At 41.7% G+C, this 14,030-nt stretch overlaps 1 protein-coding gene across 3 annotated transcripts in view; it reads left to right on the forward strand.

The window, feature by feature from the left end:
- Window positions 1-252: 252 nt before the first annotated feature.
- garnl3 (GTPase activating Rap/RanGAP domain like 3) overlaps window positions 253-14,030 on the forward strand; it is a 108,380-nt gene continuing 94,602 nt past the window's right edge. For all 3 annotated transcript variants that reach the window (XR_014600049.1, XM_084047912.1, XM_084047914.1), the window contains exon 1: window positions 253-810. Coding sequence is in view for 2 of the 3 variants with exons in the window: in XM_084047912.1 (XP_083904038.1) it covers window positions 710-810 (101 nt within the window). In the remaining variant the exon portion in view is untranslated. The remainder of the gene's footprint in view (window positions 811-14,030) is intronic.

Consider the following 14,030-nt stretch of genomic DNA (forward strand, 5'->3'; position numbering starts at 1 on the left):
GCATACACACACTCACCTCTACCTCTCTCTCTCACACACACGCGCACGCACGCACAGGCGCGCGCGCGCGCACACACACACACACACACACACACACACACACACACACACAGTCGGTGGCATGAAGTCATAGTAGACTGCTCAGGGGAGTGGTGTGTGGGATCAACAGTCGGGACTCCTCCGAGAGGCAGGCGGACCCAGTACACCCCTAACGTACCATATTACACACACAGTCTGGGATAGAGAGAGAGGCAGCAGCAAGCAGCAGCCATCCGCTCAGCACGGCACGGCACGGCACGGCACGGCACAACAACGCCGTCAAATGGAAGAAACATCAAAACAACCCCGCCAAAAAAACATGATGCACTAGTAAATAACCATCAGGACATCATCGTCTTTATTGTCTCCCAGTGGATACTCTGCGGTCTCTCTACTTTAATGTCCTGTTCAAACTGAGCGCGACGCGTAAAAAGGCAAAGGGGGGGATTTTCCTTCTCTTTGTGGTCAGCAAGCCGTTCGTTTTGGTTCTTTCGTTGCGTTCCGTTCCGTTCCGTTCCTCACAGACAGACAGTCCATTACCGGGACCCCCTCTTCTTGTCTGTTGTTTAACTGGCTACCCCCTGTTTTTTTTGTTGGGAAGGATCAAAGCTGTGTGTGTTTTTTTTGCTACTATAAGGGAGATCTGCTCGTCTTGGACTGCCTGGCACCCATGAATTCGGATATCAATGTGTACCTCGGCAGAGAGAAAGCGGGCATCATGCGGAAGAGAGCCCTGCTCCTGAGGAAAGGGTGCAGCTTCGAGATTACAAGGTAGGTTCGATTCTCTAATCTATGGGACAGTCACAGGACCCTACCTATAGGTGGACCTTGGATATGGGACAGGGACACAACCGACCCTACCAAATAACAAGGTAGGTAGATGTCCCATGTCCCCCATATGGGGGACATGGGACATCTACCTACCTTGTTTTTTGTCCCTGTCCCATAGAGATGGTTCTCTGTGTGGGTGGTGTGTGTGTGTGTGTGTGTGTGTGTGTGTGTGTGTGTGTGTGTGTGTGTGTGTGTGTGTGTGTGTGTGTGTGTGTGTGTGTGTGTGTGTGTTTGGCACGGACACGCTCACCTGCGCGCAGATGGTGCCCAAAAATCATAGAATCAATGGTGTTTTGTGTGTGTGTGTGTGTGCGCGCGCGCGCGCGTGTGTGTGTGTGCAGGCAGACACAATTATTGATCTATCATATTCATACCCCGGTCCATGCAACACATTATATGACAATTAATTAACCTTATCTGTCCATATACAGTATAATGTTATATGTTTCCTATTATAGTCTTAGCAGAAATCGCATTTTTCCATAACACTGTGGAATCGTGATTTCGAGCTCTTTGGATGAAATCCAATTAGTGCATCACACACACACACACACACACCCACCCACCCACCCACACACACACACACACACACACACACACACACACACACACACACACACACACACACACACACACACACACACACACACACACACACACAGGCTATGTGTGTGTGTGTGTGTGTGTGTGTGTGTGTGTGTGTGTGTGTGTGTGTGTGTGTGTGTGTGTGTGTGTGTGTGTGTATATATATATGTATATATATATATATATACACGCATACAGTACAACACTGTATATACATATATTTTTTCTTTTTTAATATATATATATTTTTAAAATATATATATATACGCTATATATATATTGATATAAATGAATACTGAATACTGAATACTGTATACTGTATACTGTGTACTGTATAGCCTAGATACTGTATAGCCTGTAGGGGCTGCGTTAGGCAGCAGTGATTGTGCACTGTGGACACTGCAGACTGGTGAAGCTGATCAATGATGCATCACTTATCCATCATCATTCATCCTGTAGTGAGTGACATCCATATTGATCTGATCTGTGAGGTGCAGCAGAGTAGAGGCTCATTCATGAAGGCATGCTGACAGCATGATGGAGGCAGCTGGCTGGCCCAATGCTTAGTGCTCTGAGACAGAGGAAGATTAGGGACTCTCTCCGGAGCACTCTAAGCCCAGTGGTTCTCAAACTGGGGTCTGGGGACCCCCAGGAGTCCCCCTATGGGGGTTCCAGGAGTTCCCCAGCAAAATGAGACAGTTTAAACATTCATTAAAAGCCCTATTTGAACTTGCAGATCTGGTATTTTCAAAACATCTTGACAAATCTTCTCTTATGGGGGTCCCTGGCACGAAATCTTTTCGAATGGGGGGTCCGCAGCCAAATACGTATCGATTTGGGTGTTCCCTCATAAGAACATGTTTGAGAGCCACTGCTATTAATAGCCTATACCCACCCCGCAATGCATGGGTTCATACAGTAGTCTTAACTTTGTGTGTGGCTGTTCCTTAATGACTAACCAGAAGTGTGTTGTGTGGTGTTATAAAAGAGAAGTACATTATCAAATATTATACACTCTCACTTTCAATGATTTCAGCAGGGGCGGACTGGAGGCAAAAATCCCCCTGCCGGGGAATTTACTGTAAATTACAGCAGTTTATTTATTATTATTATTAAGTAGTGAAAGCACATCAATCAGCTCAGCTGATTGATGTGCTTTCATTACTTAATGATTTGATTCAGCTGTGTAATTTGATTCACACAGCATATTTTGACTGTTTGACACATACAGTACCAGCAGTTTTTTCATGCCGGGAGGAAACTGATGGTAAAAAATGAGTTATGGAAACTGTCAATTTATCAGCAACTGTATGTGTTGAAAGCATCTGCTGAATATCGCCACTGTCATGGTGTAAACCTCATATCTCCATATTTCAACTTTTTATGTGTTTTTCTTTTTTGTAAATGAATGCCCTGCTTCGTCATACCACAGTGTCACACAAAAGTAGCAGAAATACAAGCTTGTTAGCTTGTAGATCTGCAATTTGTGCCATTTTGGAAAACCTTTTCATATGAAGTGAGTGTGTCTGTGGGTTTTATAAACACGGAACCAATGAAAAGTATAAACAAGAGCATGTGACTAAATGATAAGTTTTATTTAGTCACATTATAGGTTATATATATGATTAGTTATCATTGATAACTACATTGGTTCTAGCGACAATATTCTGATCTACTGTAACGATCTAAATGAGTATAGCAGCTGTACAAGCTCACAATGTACACGTTGTGAGCTTGTAGATTGGCTACTTTCGTTTACTTTTGTGATACCGGTGTAGTATGATGAAGTAGTTGGGCAATAATTTACGGAAAAACAAAAAACAACATAAAAACTTGAATATGTGAGAAGTTAATGCAGCGAGAGAGGGTTTAACCCATTAAGACCTGAGGCCGATTCTACAAATAGATATAAAACAGTTTTCTGAAAAACCCTGTGTTGCTAGTTTACTACATCAGTGGTTCTCAAACATTTTCATGTCAAGGACCCCCAAAAATATATGGATTTGGCCCGGCGACCCCCATCTCAAGATATGTAGTTCCAGGGACCTCCTTGAAGCAAAGATATGACATGAGTTAAAAAGGTTTGCTTTAAAATAATATATATTCAAAGATTTGCACAACATTTCACGATTTAAAAAATATAAAAGCTCATCACGCGTCACTTCGTGCTTTTATATCTGCTATTTTTGAATAACCAAAGTCTAAATATCTAAAATGACACGGACGCTTTCCCAGTTTTTTAACGAGTCAAATCAAACTCCAACGAAGGCAGCTTTTCCTCGTCCCGCCCCCACAGGCCTGAATGCATGGATAATGTTTCTGTTATGTAGGCGACACCCTCCCACACTGGACACCTGCTACTGTAGCTTTACATGACAACTCTAACCGTAACTCTAACTCTAATTAGCTCCCCGCGTAACAAACAGTTAATTATTACAGTAAAGGGACACTACTGTATCTGACATGGTTATCATCCCTTTTGTCCTGCTGCATTATGCAAGCCCTGTCGAGGGCGGTTATATTGTTGTGTGTTTTGTGCATTATTGATGGTGTTCTTTGTGTGTGTGATATCCGTAACTGTATCTTAACTGTTGTGCTTTATTTGGCGACTGAATTTCCCTCAAGGGATCAATAATGGTCTTATCTAATCTTGTCTTAACAAACACATAGAAACACAATGATGACCAAAAAGCTTAATAAAGGGGGAATTCACCTTTAGGCTAGTGGATAAGTTGTTGGCTTTCCACGTGAGGGAGAGACCTGGTTCGAGTCCCGGGCGTTACACAAACACACACCCATGACAGACAGACACACGACTCTTAACATACACACACACCCATGAGAGACATACGACTCTTAACAAACACACACCCATGAGAGACACACACACATCTCTAAGAGCAAACTCACACCCATGACAGATGCACATGCTGTAGCAAAACACACACACACACACACACACACACACACACACACACACACACACACACACACACACACACACACACACACACACACACACACACACACACACACACACACACACACACACACACACACCACTCGCCCTCACAGGGACTAATTATCTGATATTAAGTATGACGTAAACTAGCTGTCCTCCCCCACATTCAAGACAACCTAAAAATAATGCAAAGCATTTCTTTGGGAAATGACAAGCAAGGGGGCGCTGATGGCTAACTGGTTAAGGCACTTACCACACTGTATAGGCTCTGATGCCTGACAGTGTGTCCCGGGTTCGATATACCCCAGTCCGGCGGCAGATTTGCAGCATGTCACTCCCCTATTCTCTCTCAAAAGTAAAGGCAGAAAATCCCCCCCCAAAAATGTCTTTAATAAAACAAGCAACCAGTGACGGAAGATCGTACTCACATGTTTTTTACTTAAGTAAAAGTATCAATACTGCAATGTAGATATACTCTGTTACAAGTAGAAGTTCCGTGTTCAACATGTACTTGAGTAAAAGTACAAAAGTATCGGCATCAAACATTTTAATAATCAACTAATTCGATTAGTTTGATTAACCCCTTAACCCCTGTATTATACTTTGTTGTACAATGGTGGCGTGCAACAAAAAAAAAAGTCGCTCACAACATGTAGCGATGTGACACGTTGTGGAGCTTGTAGATCTGCTATTTTTGCACAATAAGGAAATAAAACCTTGACATTGATCTCCCAGCCCTAGTCAGCAGCATTACAGTCATGTGGCTGAATCAATCAGCGGAGCCTAATCAGAAGGGGCAGAGAGAGAGACCCTGCGTGATCTGTGTGATGATGTGCTTGGAAAGGGGTGTCACATCACTCAACCGGATGGATGGTCTCAGGCGCCGGCAAAATGACCAGGCGGGGGAATCATCAAGAGCGTTGCTCTCTGGGTCAGTGGTTCTCAACCTGTGGGTCGGGACTCCCAGGGGGGTCCCCACATCATTTGGGGGGGGGGGGGGTCCCAGGTGATAGTGACAATTTAAGTGACAATTTAAGAACAAAGCGAAAGAAAAGAAAAAGACCATCACTGCAACTAAAGTAATCAACAAACTATACTATAAAACATTGGCCAAATTGTCAAATAATATAAGAAAGAGGCAAACATTTTGAAAATAGCAGATCTACAAGCTCACATGAGCTTGTAGATCTGCTATTTTCGCAATATTCATCCGTGGAACGGAGTCAAACAAAATGGGGGGTCCCCAGTTTTTTTATTTTTTGGGGGTCGCGGCCTGAAAAGGTTGATAACCTCTGCTCTAGGTCATTGGTTCTCAAAGTGGGGTCCGGGGACCCCCAGGGGTACTTGAGGGAGTTCCAGGGGGTCCCCAGCTAAATGATAGATTAGGCACCAAATGGACCCTTATGGGTCTGTAACTCTGAGAGTGTACAAATGGTATAAATTGCGGTCCAAGTGATAGAAATGCCATTAAATGGGGGTCTGTAGCCCTAATGCATGTTAAACTGGGGGTCCTTGAAATTAAAATGGTTCAGAATCACTGCTAGAGAGCCGTAAAAATCTTCTCTTATGGGGGTCCCTGGCTTATCTTTTCAAATGGGGGTCCGCGGGCTAATAAGTGTCAATTTGGGGGTCCTTGACATGAAAAAGGTTGAGAAACCTCTGCTCTAGGTCACTATACTTCCCAAGGTTCTCTGGATCGGGGGCCCACTTGAAACCCTCAAAGGCATTGTGTCTGCTGACCACGTGTGTTAAGTGGTCAGATGGGTGGGCCGCGTGCATATTCAGAGCATGTTTATTTTAACGATCAATTGATTGTGTCCCGGCTTGGATCAGTGGAACTAACATACTTGGAATCACAATGAAAACTCATTTTTCGAGGTTTTAAACCCATTAAAACCGGGAACGCATCTGTGTCATTTTATACTTTTCAATACTATTCAAAAATAGCAGATCTACAAGCTCATAGCGCGTCACTTTGTGCCACGCTATGAGCTTGTAGATCTGCAATTTTTTTTAATGATGAAAATGTGGGCAAATCTTTGAATGTATAAACCTTTTTAACTCAAATCCTTGCTTTTGGGGGTCCCTGGAACAAAACATTTTGAGATGGGTTCCGTGGCCATATACATATCATTTTGGGGGGTCCTTGACTTGAAAAAGTTTGAGAACTGATATATTGTAGCAACATACTGTACATCTTTCAGAAAACGGTTAGGATTTAGAAGATATGCTTAGAATCGGCCTCAGGTCTGCCCACAGGGTGGGAATGGCTGCTCTTGGTGCTACTGCATGGAGGGAACAGTCTGCTGGGACTGCACAGTAAAATACTAGTGTTAATTTAATCTATAGTTGGCTATAAATAAATGACCCCTCAGGTTTTACGCTAACACTGAGGATTTTACTGTGTGGAGAACCTGAAAGCATCGAGCTGCAGATGACAGACTTGACCCCGAATGTAGCTTATTTCTCACTCACACTCACACAGACATGTATGCCTGTGGTATTGTGTCATAAAGTATTTTTATCTGGTCATTGATGTGCCTCCTCTCTCTCTCCGGTCAGACACACACACACACACACACACACGCACGCGCACACACGCACGCACACGCACAAACACACGCACACACACACACACACACACACGTGCGCACACACGCACACACACACACACACGCACACGCACAAACACACACACACACACACACACACACACACGCGCACAGACACACACACACACACACACACACACACGTGCACAGACACACACACACACGTCCGGGTGTGAATTAATCTCCACAACTCAAAACCAGACACATTCCTCCAGTTGGATTGTACATTTTTGTCAGGTTGCTGAACACATGAAGACGTGGGTGAGCCTATAGTGGGAGAGAACTCAAGGTCATCACATGGTGTCGTGTCTCATCACAGTGATATGCTCTGCCTCTGTGTTTGCTGAGACGGCCATATCCCTCCAGTGCTTCTCAATGTTGATTTATTTCAAAGTCCCCCCCCATAACTCTGAGAGTGTACAATATGGAACCAAATGGAACCATTTGGTTCCATTTTGTACACTGTCAGGTCCATTTGGAACCCCTTCAAGGAACCCTGAGGGTATACCTGGAAACCCCTCGTTGAGAACCACTGCTCCATTATGTTAGGACATTGTTTTGTAAAAATCAACCATACAGACTGCACAACATTCTCCGTTTTTAATGCCAGAATGTAGCTTGCTTGGATAGAGGAAAAAAAGGATAGGGGAAAAAAAGGATAAGAAAAAAATAATAACAATTGTAACAATACAAAAACTCATTTGTTCAACTCACTCAATATTTACCGCCTCTATCCCCTGCCATTTTTCTCCATTTCAATTCCCACACATGTCGTTAGCCTCATAGCATAATTGCCTAACTCATATTTTTAAGGTTTTCAGGAAAGAAAATCACTTTCAGAAAGTAAAAAACCCATTTTTCCTAAGTCATGTTTATCTGCTTTTATTTAGATATCTGCCTAACTCTACTCTCCTATAACACTGCTGATTCATACTGCCTTATTGCCTCTGTCCTCAGCCTATCAGAATGCTTGTTGCATTCAGAATCCATAATCTCTACCTAAGTCAAAACGTTTACTTAAAAGCACTTTCTGTCCAAGTCATTTTGGAATGTAACAAGCATCCTGATTGGCTTAGGTAAGGCACAATGATGCAGCAGTGTTAGAGCAAGGCAAAAATGTCTATTTGACGAAAAAGTGAGTTAGGCAATTATGCTATGAGGCTAACGATGTGTATATTCCCTGTCGGTGCTAAACCCTACATGTGGGAGGGTGTAGATGAGCAGCACACATATCTCCTCTGGTACACATGAAGTCACCAGCTGCTTCTTCTCACCTGACAGTGAGGAGGTTCACCATGCAGGAGGATTTAACGCCTGTGGAGGGAGGGAGCACATTATCACACCCGGTTTTAATTTAACCCTTATTTAACCAGGCAAAGACAGTTTTCACCCATTAAGACCTGGAGCAGATTCTACAAATGCCTTCTAAATCAGTGGTTCTCAAACGTTTTCGTGTGAAGGACCCCCAAAACGATATGTATTTGGCCGCGGACCCCCCACCATCTGAAAATGTTTTGTGCCAGGGATCGCCAGAAGAGAAGATTTGTGTTAAGAACAAATCAAAATCGTTCAAGATTTTTCAAACGCTTGCAAGATTTTTCAAAAATGTTCAAAAATAGCAGACGTACAAGCTCGCAGCGTGGCACAAAGTGACGCGCTGTGAGCTTGTATATCTGCTATTTTTAAGAACTGCTCTAAACCGCTGTTCTCAATCCTTTTTCTTTTTTTTTCTCTCTACATTTTTAAACCACGATTTTGTAACCCCTATTTTTCACCCAGTGCCAATGCCTAAGCTTGTAATCCTGGGCGCTACTCTCCCTCTGACAGCCTGGGGAGAGCCCCGAACTGGGCTAATGCTTTGCTGTTCTCAATCCTAAGAGTTTTCTGAAAAACTGTCTTTCCCGGTTTTAATGGGTTAAGAAGTTAAGAACAAACTCTTAAATTTTCTATTGCGGCCTGGCAAAGCAAAAGGCAAGGCCTCTTGAGGGAGAGACGGAAAAGAGGGCTAAAAGAAAATCCAACAATCAGGTCAAAAGAATAAAAACACACAAAGCAGCGATCATTTACAAAACACAGTTAACCCATTCAATCCGGGAAGTGGGAACGCATCTTTGTCATTTTAGATTTCTTTGGCTATTCAAAAATTGAGCTTGTAGATCTGCTATTTTTGAAAAATCGTGAATATTTGTGCACATATTTTAATATATATATATTTTAAAGCGAACATTCGACGCATACACGGTCCTCAATGTTAATTTAACTGTTCGTCTGTTAGTTTACAGACCCCAGACGGGTCAATTTGGACCCCTGGTGGTCCCCGAACGCGACATCGAGAACCAGCGCTGTAGTAAAGCGGTGGGTCTCAAAGTGGGGACCGGGGACCCCCAGGGGGTCCTTGGGAGAGTACCAGGGGGTCCCCCAGCAAAATATTGTTAATATAGCATCAAACAATTGTTTTAACCACTTTATCAATTTACTTACTTTGCTATTCAAAAAGCTTGTACATCTGCTATTTTTGAACATTTTTGAAAAATGCAGAAAACATATTCAGATGGGAGTTCGCAGCCAAATGCATATCAATTGGCACAAAAAAAGTTTGAGAACCACTATAGTTCAACCTCTACTTTGGCAGGGAAGGACTTTACCCCTACGCTCCATTCGTTCCCCATCAGTGAGCTGTGCAGACTGTTCATTGGCTGTATACGGGGTCACATTGATCTCAATTAGGCAACACTTTCATTAGTCAAGTGTGGCCTAATTGGCCATGTCTAAGACCTCAGTGAGGTCTTAGACATGGCTAAGTCCTTGGCAAACAATGTCTAGGACATTGGTTCTCAAAGTGGGGTACGGGGACCCCCAGGGGTACTTGAGGCGGTTCCAGGGGGTCCACAGCTAAATGATGGATAGGAACCAAATGGACCCTTATGGCTCTGTAACTCTGAGAGCGTACAAATGGAACCAAATGGACCCTAACGGGTCCATTTGGTTCCATTTGTACACTCTCAGAGTTAAATTAACATTGATTTTATAATATAAATTCGGGTCCCAGAGGTATAAATGCCATTAAATGGGGGTCCGTAGCCTAATACATGTCAAACTGGGGGTCCTTGACATTAAAATGGTTGAGAATCACTGCTAGAAAGCCATATAAACCTTCTCTTATTGGGGTCCCTGGCTTATCTTTTCAAATGGGGGTCCGCGGGCTAATAAGTGTCAATTTGGGGGTCCTTGACATGAAAAAGTTTGAGAACCACTGGTCTAGGACACAGGGGTGACTGTCCATGCCTTTTTCAAAGGGGGCCATATTTGACAATATCAGTACCAGTGGACCATAACAAAGTCACATACAAATTAGTGGTGGGAAAAACACGTTCATCTCAGTGAACGAACGATTTCGTTCACGGCAATGATTCCTTCAACTGATTCGTTCACGTTCACGTTCACGTTCAGTAGCGCTATTTTCTATTGAAAAACACCATCGCGGGAGCGTTATTATTACGTCGCGCGTACAGCCCGCCCTCCTGTCCTGTGAACAGGGGGGAGGGGATGGGGGGCATGAACGATACATGAACTAGTTCTTTTGAACGACCCATCACTAATACAAATGCATCGCATTACATTTTATTTAAGGCATTTATGGCAGGCAAAAGGGGCGTTGGCTTTAGGGGAAATGGGCGTGCCTTTAAACTAAATCTAATGACTCTGTAATGTTTTTACATGCATGCATGCATAGCAATACAATGAATCCAGTCCAATAAACTGTCTTTTGTTCCCAGGTGTAACCAGGTGTGAAAAGGTCTCTACAAACATAATTTTAAATGAAATTAAATGAAATTAAATGAAATTAAAAAGTAAATTAAAATATACCCTTTATTTCACGTCTTGAGAATGAAACAACACAAGGAACAAGCAGTTAATTCAACTGAGAAATAGCCTATCTGCCTCGGTTCATTTCAAAACACAAACTTCACAGGACTGTACTGGCGGGCCATAAATACAACTTTTTTGGAGGATAGCCATACAATCTGCCCTCGTGCCATGATTGGCACCTTGGACACGTCTGGTCCAGGAAATTGATGTCGTGCACTGAAAATCGCAGATCTATACAATCTACCCGCCGTAGATGTGACTCGCTGTGAGCTTGTGTAGATCTGCTATTTTCGGCGTGCGTCACCGCCGTACCAAGGAGTCGTAAGCATACAGTAAATGTGTGTAAAGGAGATTAGACTTCATGTTGATTCTTGGGTAGAGAGATAATAAATCATTGACTTTTAGTGCTGTCCAAGCGCTGGCAGCCGAAACAACCCTAGAGAGCCCACCACCGTGCCAGGAACAATGGTGGAAAGTAACTAACAGTGGTGGAAAGTAACTAAGTACATTTTGTTGCTGTCGAAGAGGCAGAAACCTCTTATCACCTTATTAAATTTTTTGGTGTTTTTTTGTAAATTAAAGGGATAGTTCACCCAAAAAATGACTCATTTTCTATCAATTACACACCCCATGAAGCCTTGAATTCATGGAGATTTTTTTTGTTTTTGTCGCCGCCGGTCATCAAATTATTGGCTTAGGAATGTGATTAAAAACAAAACAATCTCCATCATCTCCATGAGTTGTGTAATCGATAGGAAAAAAAGTCATTTTGAGGGTGAACTATATCCCTTTAAAGCCATACTTAGTTGATCATCCTACGGCGTCACACAAAAACCATCAAAAGTAGCAGATCTACAAGCTCAAAACAAGATCTGCTACTTTAGCTGTTTTTTAATTTGAATCCCGAAAAGTAAAGGTTTTGGACATACAGATGTGCCACTTCAAAACTTCACACGTTACTGTTCTTTCCCTGAAAGTCCCCTGAAAATGCATTTTTTCCCTCCCTTTTCTGCCCTTAAAATGCACTGTTTTGCCCCTGAAAAGAAGTTGTCACTACACACCCCCGTTTTTCCCTTCAACAGACATCCATATACATGAGAACAACAGAATGTGTGTTTAAGAAGGTGTCAGACTCATTATGAGGCGAAAGGTGATTTGACCAGTTGCTCAAATTAATTAGCATCATAAAAGCAGTGATCATCAAAATAATTCAGCATTTTAAATGCCCTTCTTTGTCCCTCTTATTGCCCTGGGAATCCCCTGAAAATGTACTGTCTTGGCGATGGCAGGACATGTGAAGTTTTGAAGTGGCACATCTGTATGAGGTTTCCACCCGACAGAGACGATATTTACTCAAGTACTGTACTTTTACTTTTACTTTACATGAGCATGTCCGTTTCTTGATACTTTATAGTTTATACTTTTACTCCACTACATCTCAGAGGCAAATATTTAACTTTTTCTACTCCACTACAATTAGTTGAAGACTTTAGTTACAAGTTACTTTGTTGATTTAGATTATTATTTCAAATCATACATGAACCAATTATTACATAATTGCCTGATCACTAAATATTTGAGCTAATTGCAATTATTCTGCATCATCGTTTCCATGGATCTGTTTAAAAGCAGCTGGACGGAATTAACACAAACGTCATATTTTTCCATCATTATTTCCACATTGTTGTCCATGCTCTTTTAACCACTTTCAACCTGGCTTCCCTATTTTGAAAATATGGAGCTTGTTGATTGGTTATTTAAAAAAAGAAAAGAAAAAAGGAATGTATAAAATTATTACGTATTACGGATATGGCCTTAGTGCATTATTTACTGTGATAATTGGTACTGGCCAAAATTGCAATATTAATTTCCATGTTCCTATGTTCAATTCCAAAAACACAATTAAATCATTAATTTATTTGTGTGACAAGCAGTCGTGGAAAAAGTACCTAAATGCCCTTAGGGCGCGCTCCCATTTCACTTTTATTTTACCCCTGGGGCGGAATCTGCCAATGCTTTGTCAATGCCAATGCGTGGATTCTTGGAAAAAATGCGCAAGACCATGAATCCACGCATTTGCATTGACAAAGCATTGGCAGATTCCGCCCCAGAGGTAAAATAAAAGTGCGGTGGGAGCGCGCCCTTACAAGTAAAAGTCCGGAATTCAAAATGTATTTGAGTAAAAGTACAAAAGTATTGACATCAAAATGTACTTAAAGTACCAAAAGTAAAAGTTAAAAGTTTTCAAATGTATAAAAATCTTTTGAAAATAGCAGCATCTACAAGTTCACAATGCGTCGCATCGCAATGCATTGTGAGGTTGTAGATCTGCTATTTTCAAATGACCGAAATGTATATAGGGCTGAAGTGGTTAATGCATTTTTTTTGCAATAATAATCAAAATCTACAAAGTAACTAGTAACTAAAGTTTTCAAATGATTGTAGTGGAATAAAAGGTACAATATTTGCCTCCGAGATGTAATGGAGTAGAAGTAAAAGAATTGGAAATGGAAATACTGCAATTAAAGTACAAGTACCTCCAAATTGTATAGTACTTGAGTAAAAGCACTTAGTTACTTTACACCACTGATCTAAAATGAAAGGTATTGCATGATGAAGCTACATCTAAAAGCCTGTCACACAGGAACTGCAACAGAGTTTATACTTTCTAAGAACCTGGCAGCCTCTCTAGCCCATTAAGACCTGGGACGCATCATGTGTCACTTTTTGATTTGAGCAAAAAAAAAGTTTGAAAAATCGTGAAAATGTGTGCAAATCTTTGAATATACATCGTTTTTTAAAGCGAACATTTCCAACTCAAAGTTTTGCTTCAAAAAACAACATTTTGGGTGGTCCTTGACATGAAAAAACTTTGACAACCACTGATATTTTAGCAACATAATGAAAAATACAAATAAACTGTTAGGATTTAGAAGACATTTGTAGAATCCCCTAGAAGCAAATATTTGAGTTAAAAATGTTTGCTTAAAAAAAAATATATATATTCAAAGATTTGCACAAATGCAGCACTCGGTGCCGCGCCATGAGCTTGTAGATCTGCTATTTTTGAATAGCCAAAGAAAATCTAAAAATGACACAGATGCGTTCCAGGTCTTAAAGGGCTATAGCAG

This window comes from Gymnoscopelus microlampas (assembly GCF_963454915.1).
Source record: "Gymnoscopelus microlampas genome assembly, chromosome: 21".
Lineage (NCBI taxonomy): Eukaryota > Metazoa > Chordata > Actinopteri > Myctophiformes > Myctophidae > Gymnoscopelus > Gymnoscopelus microlampas.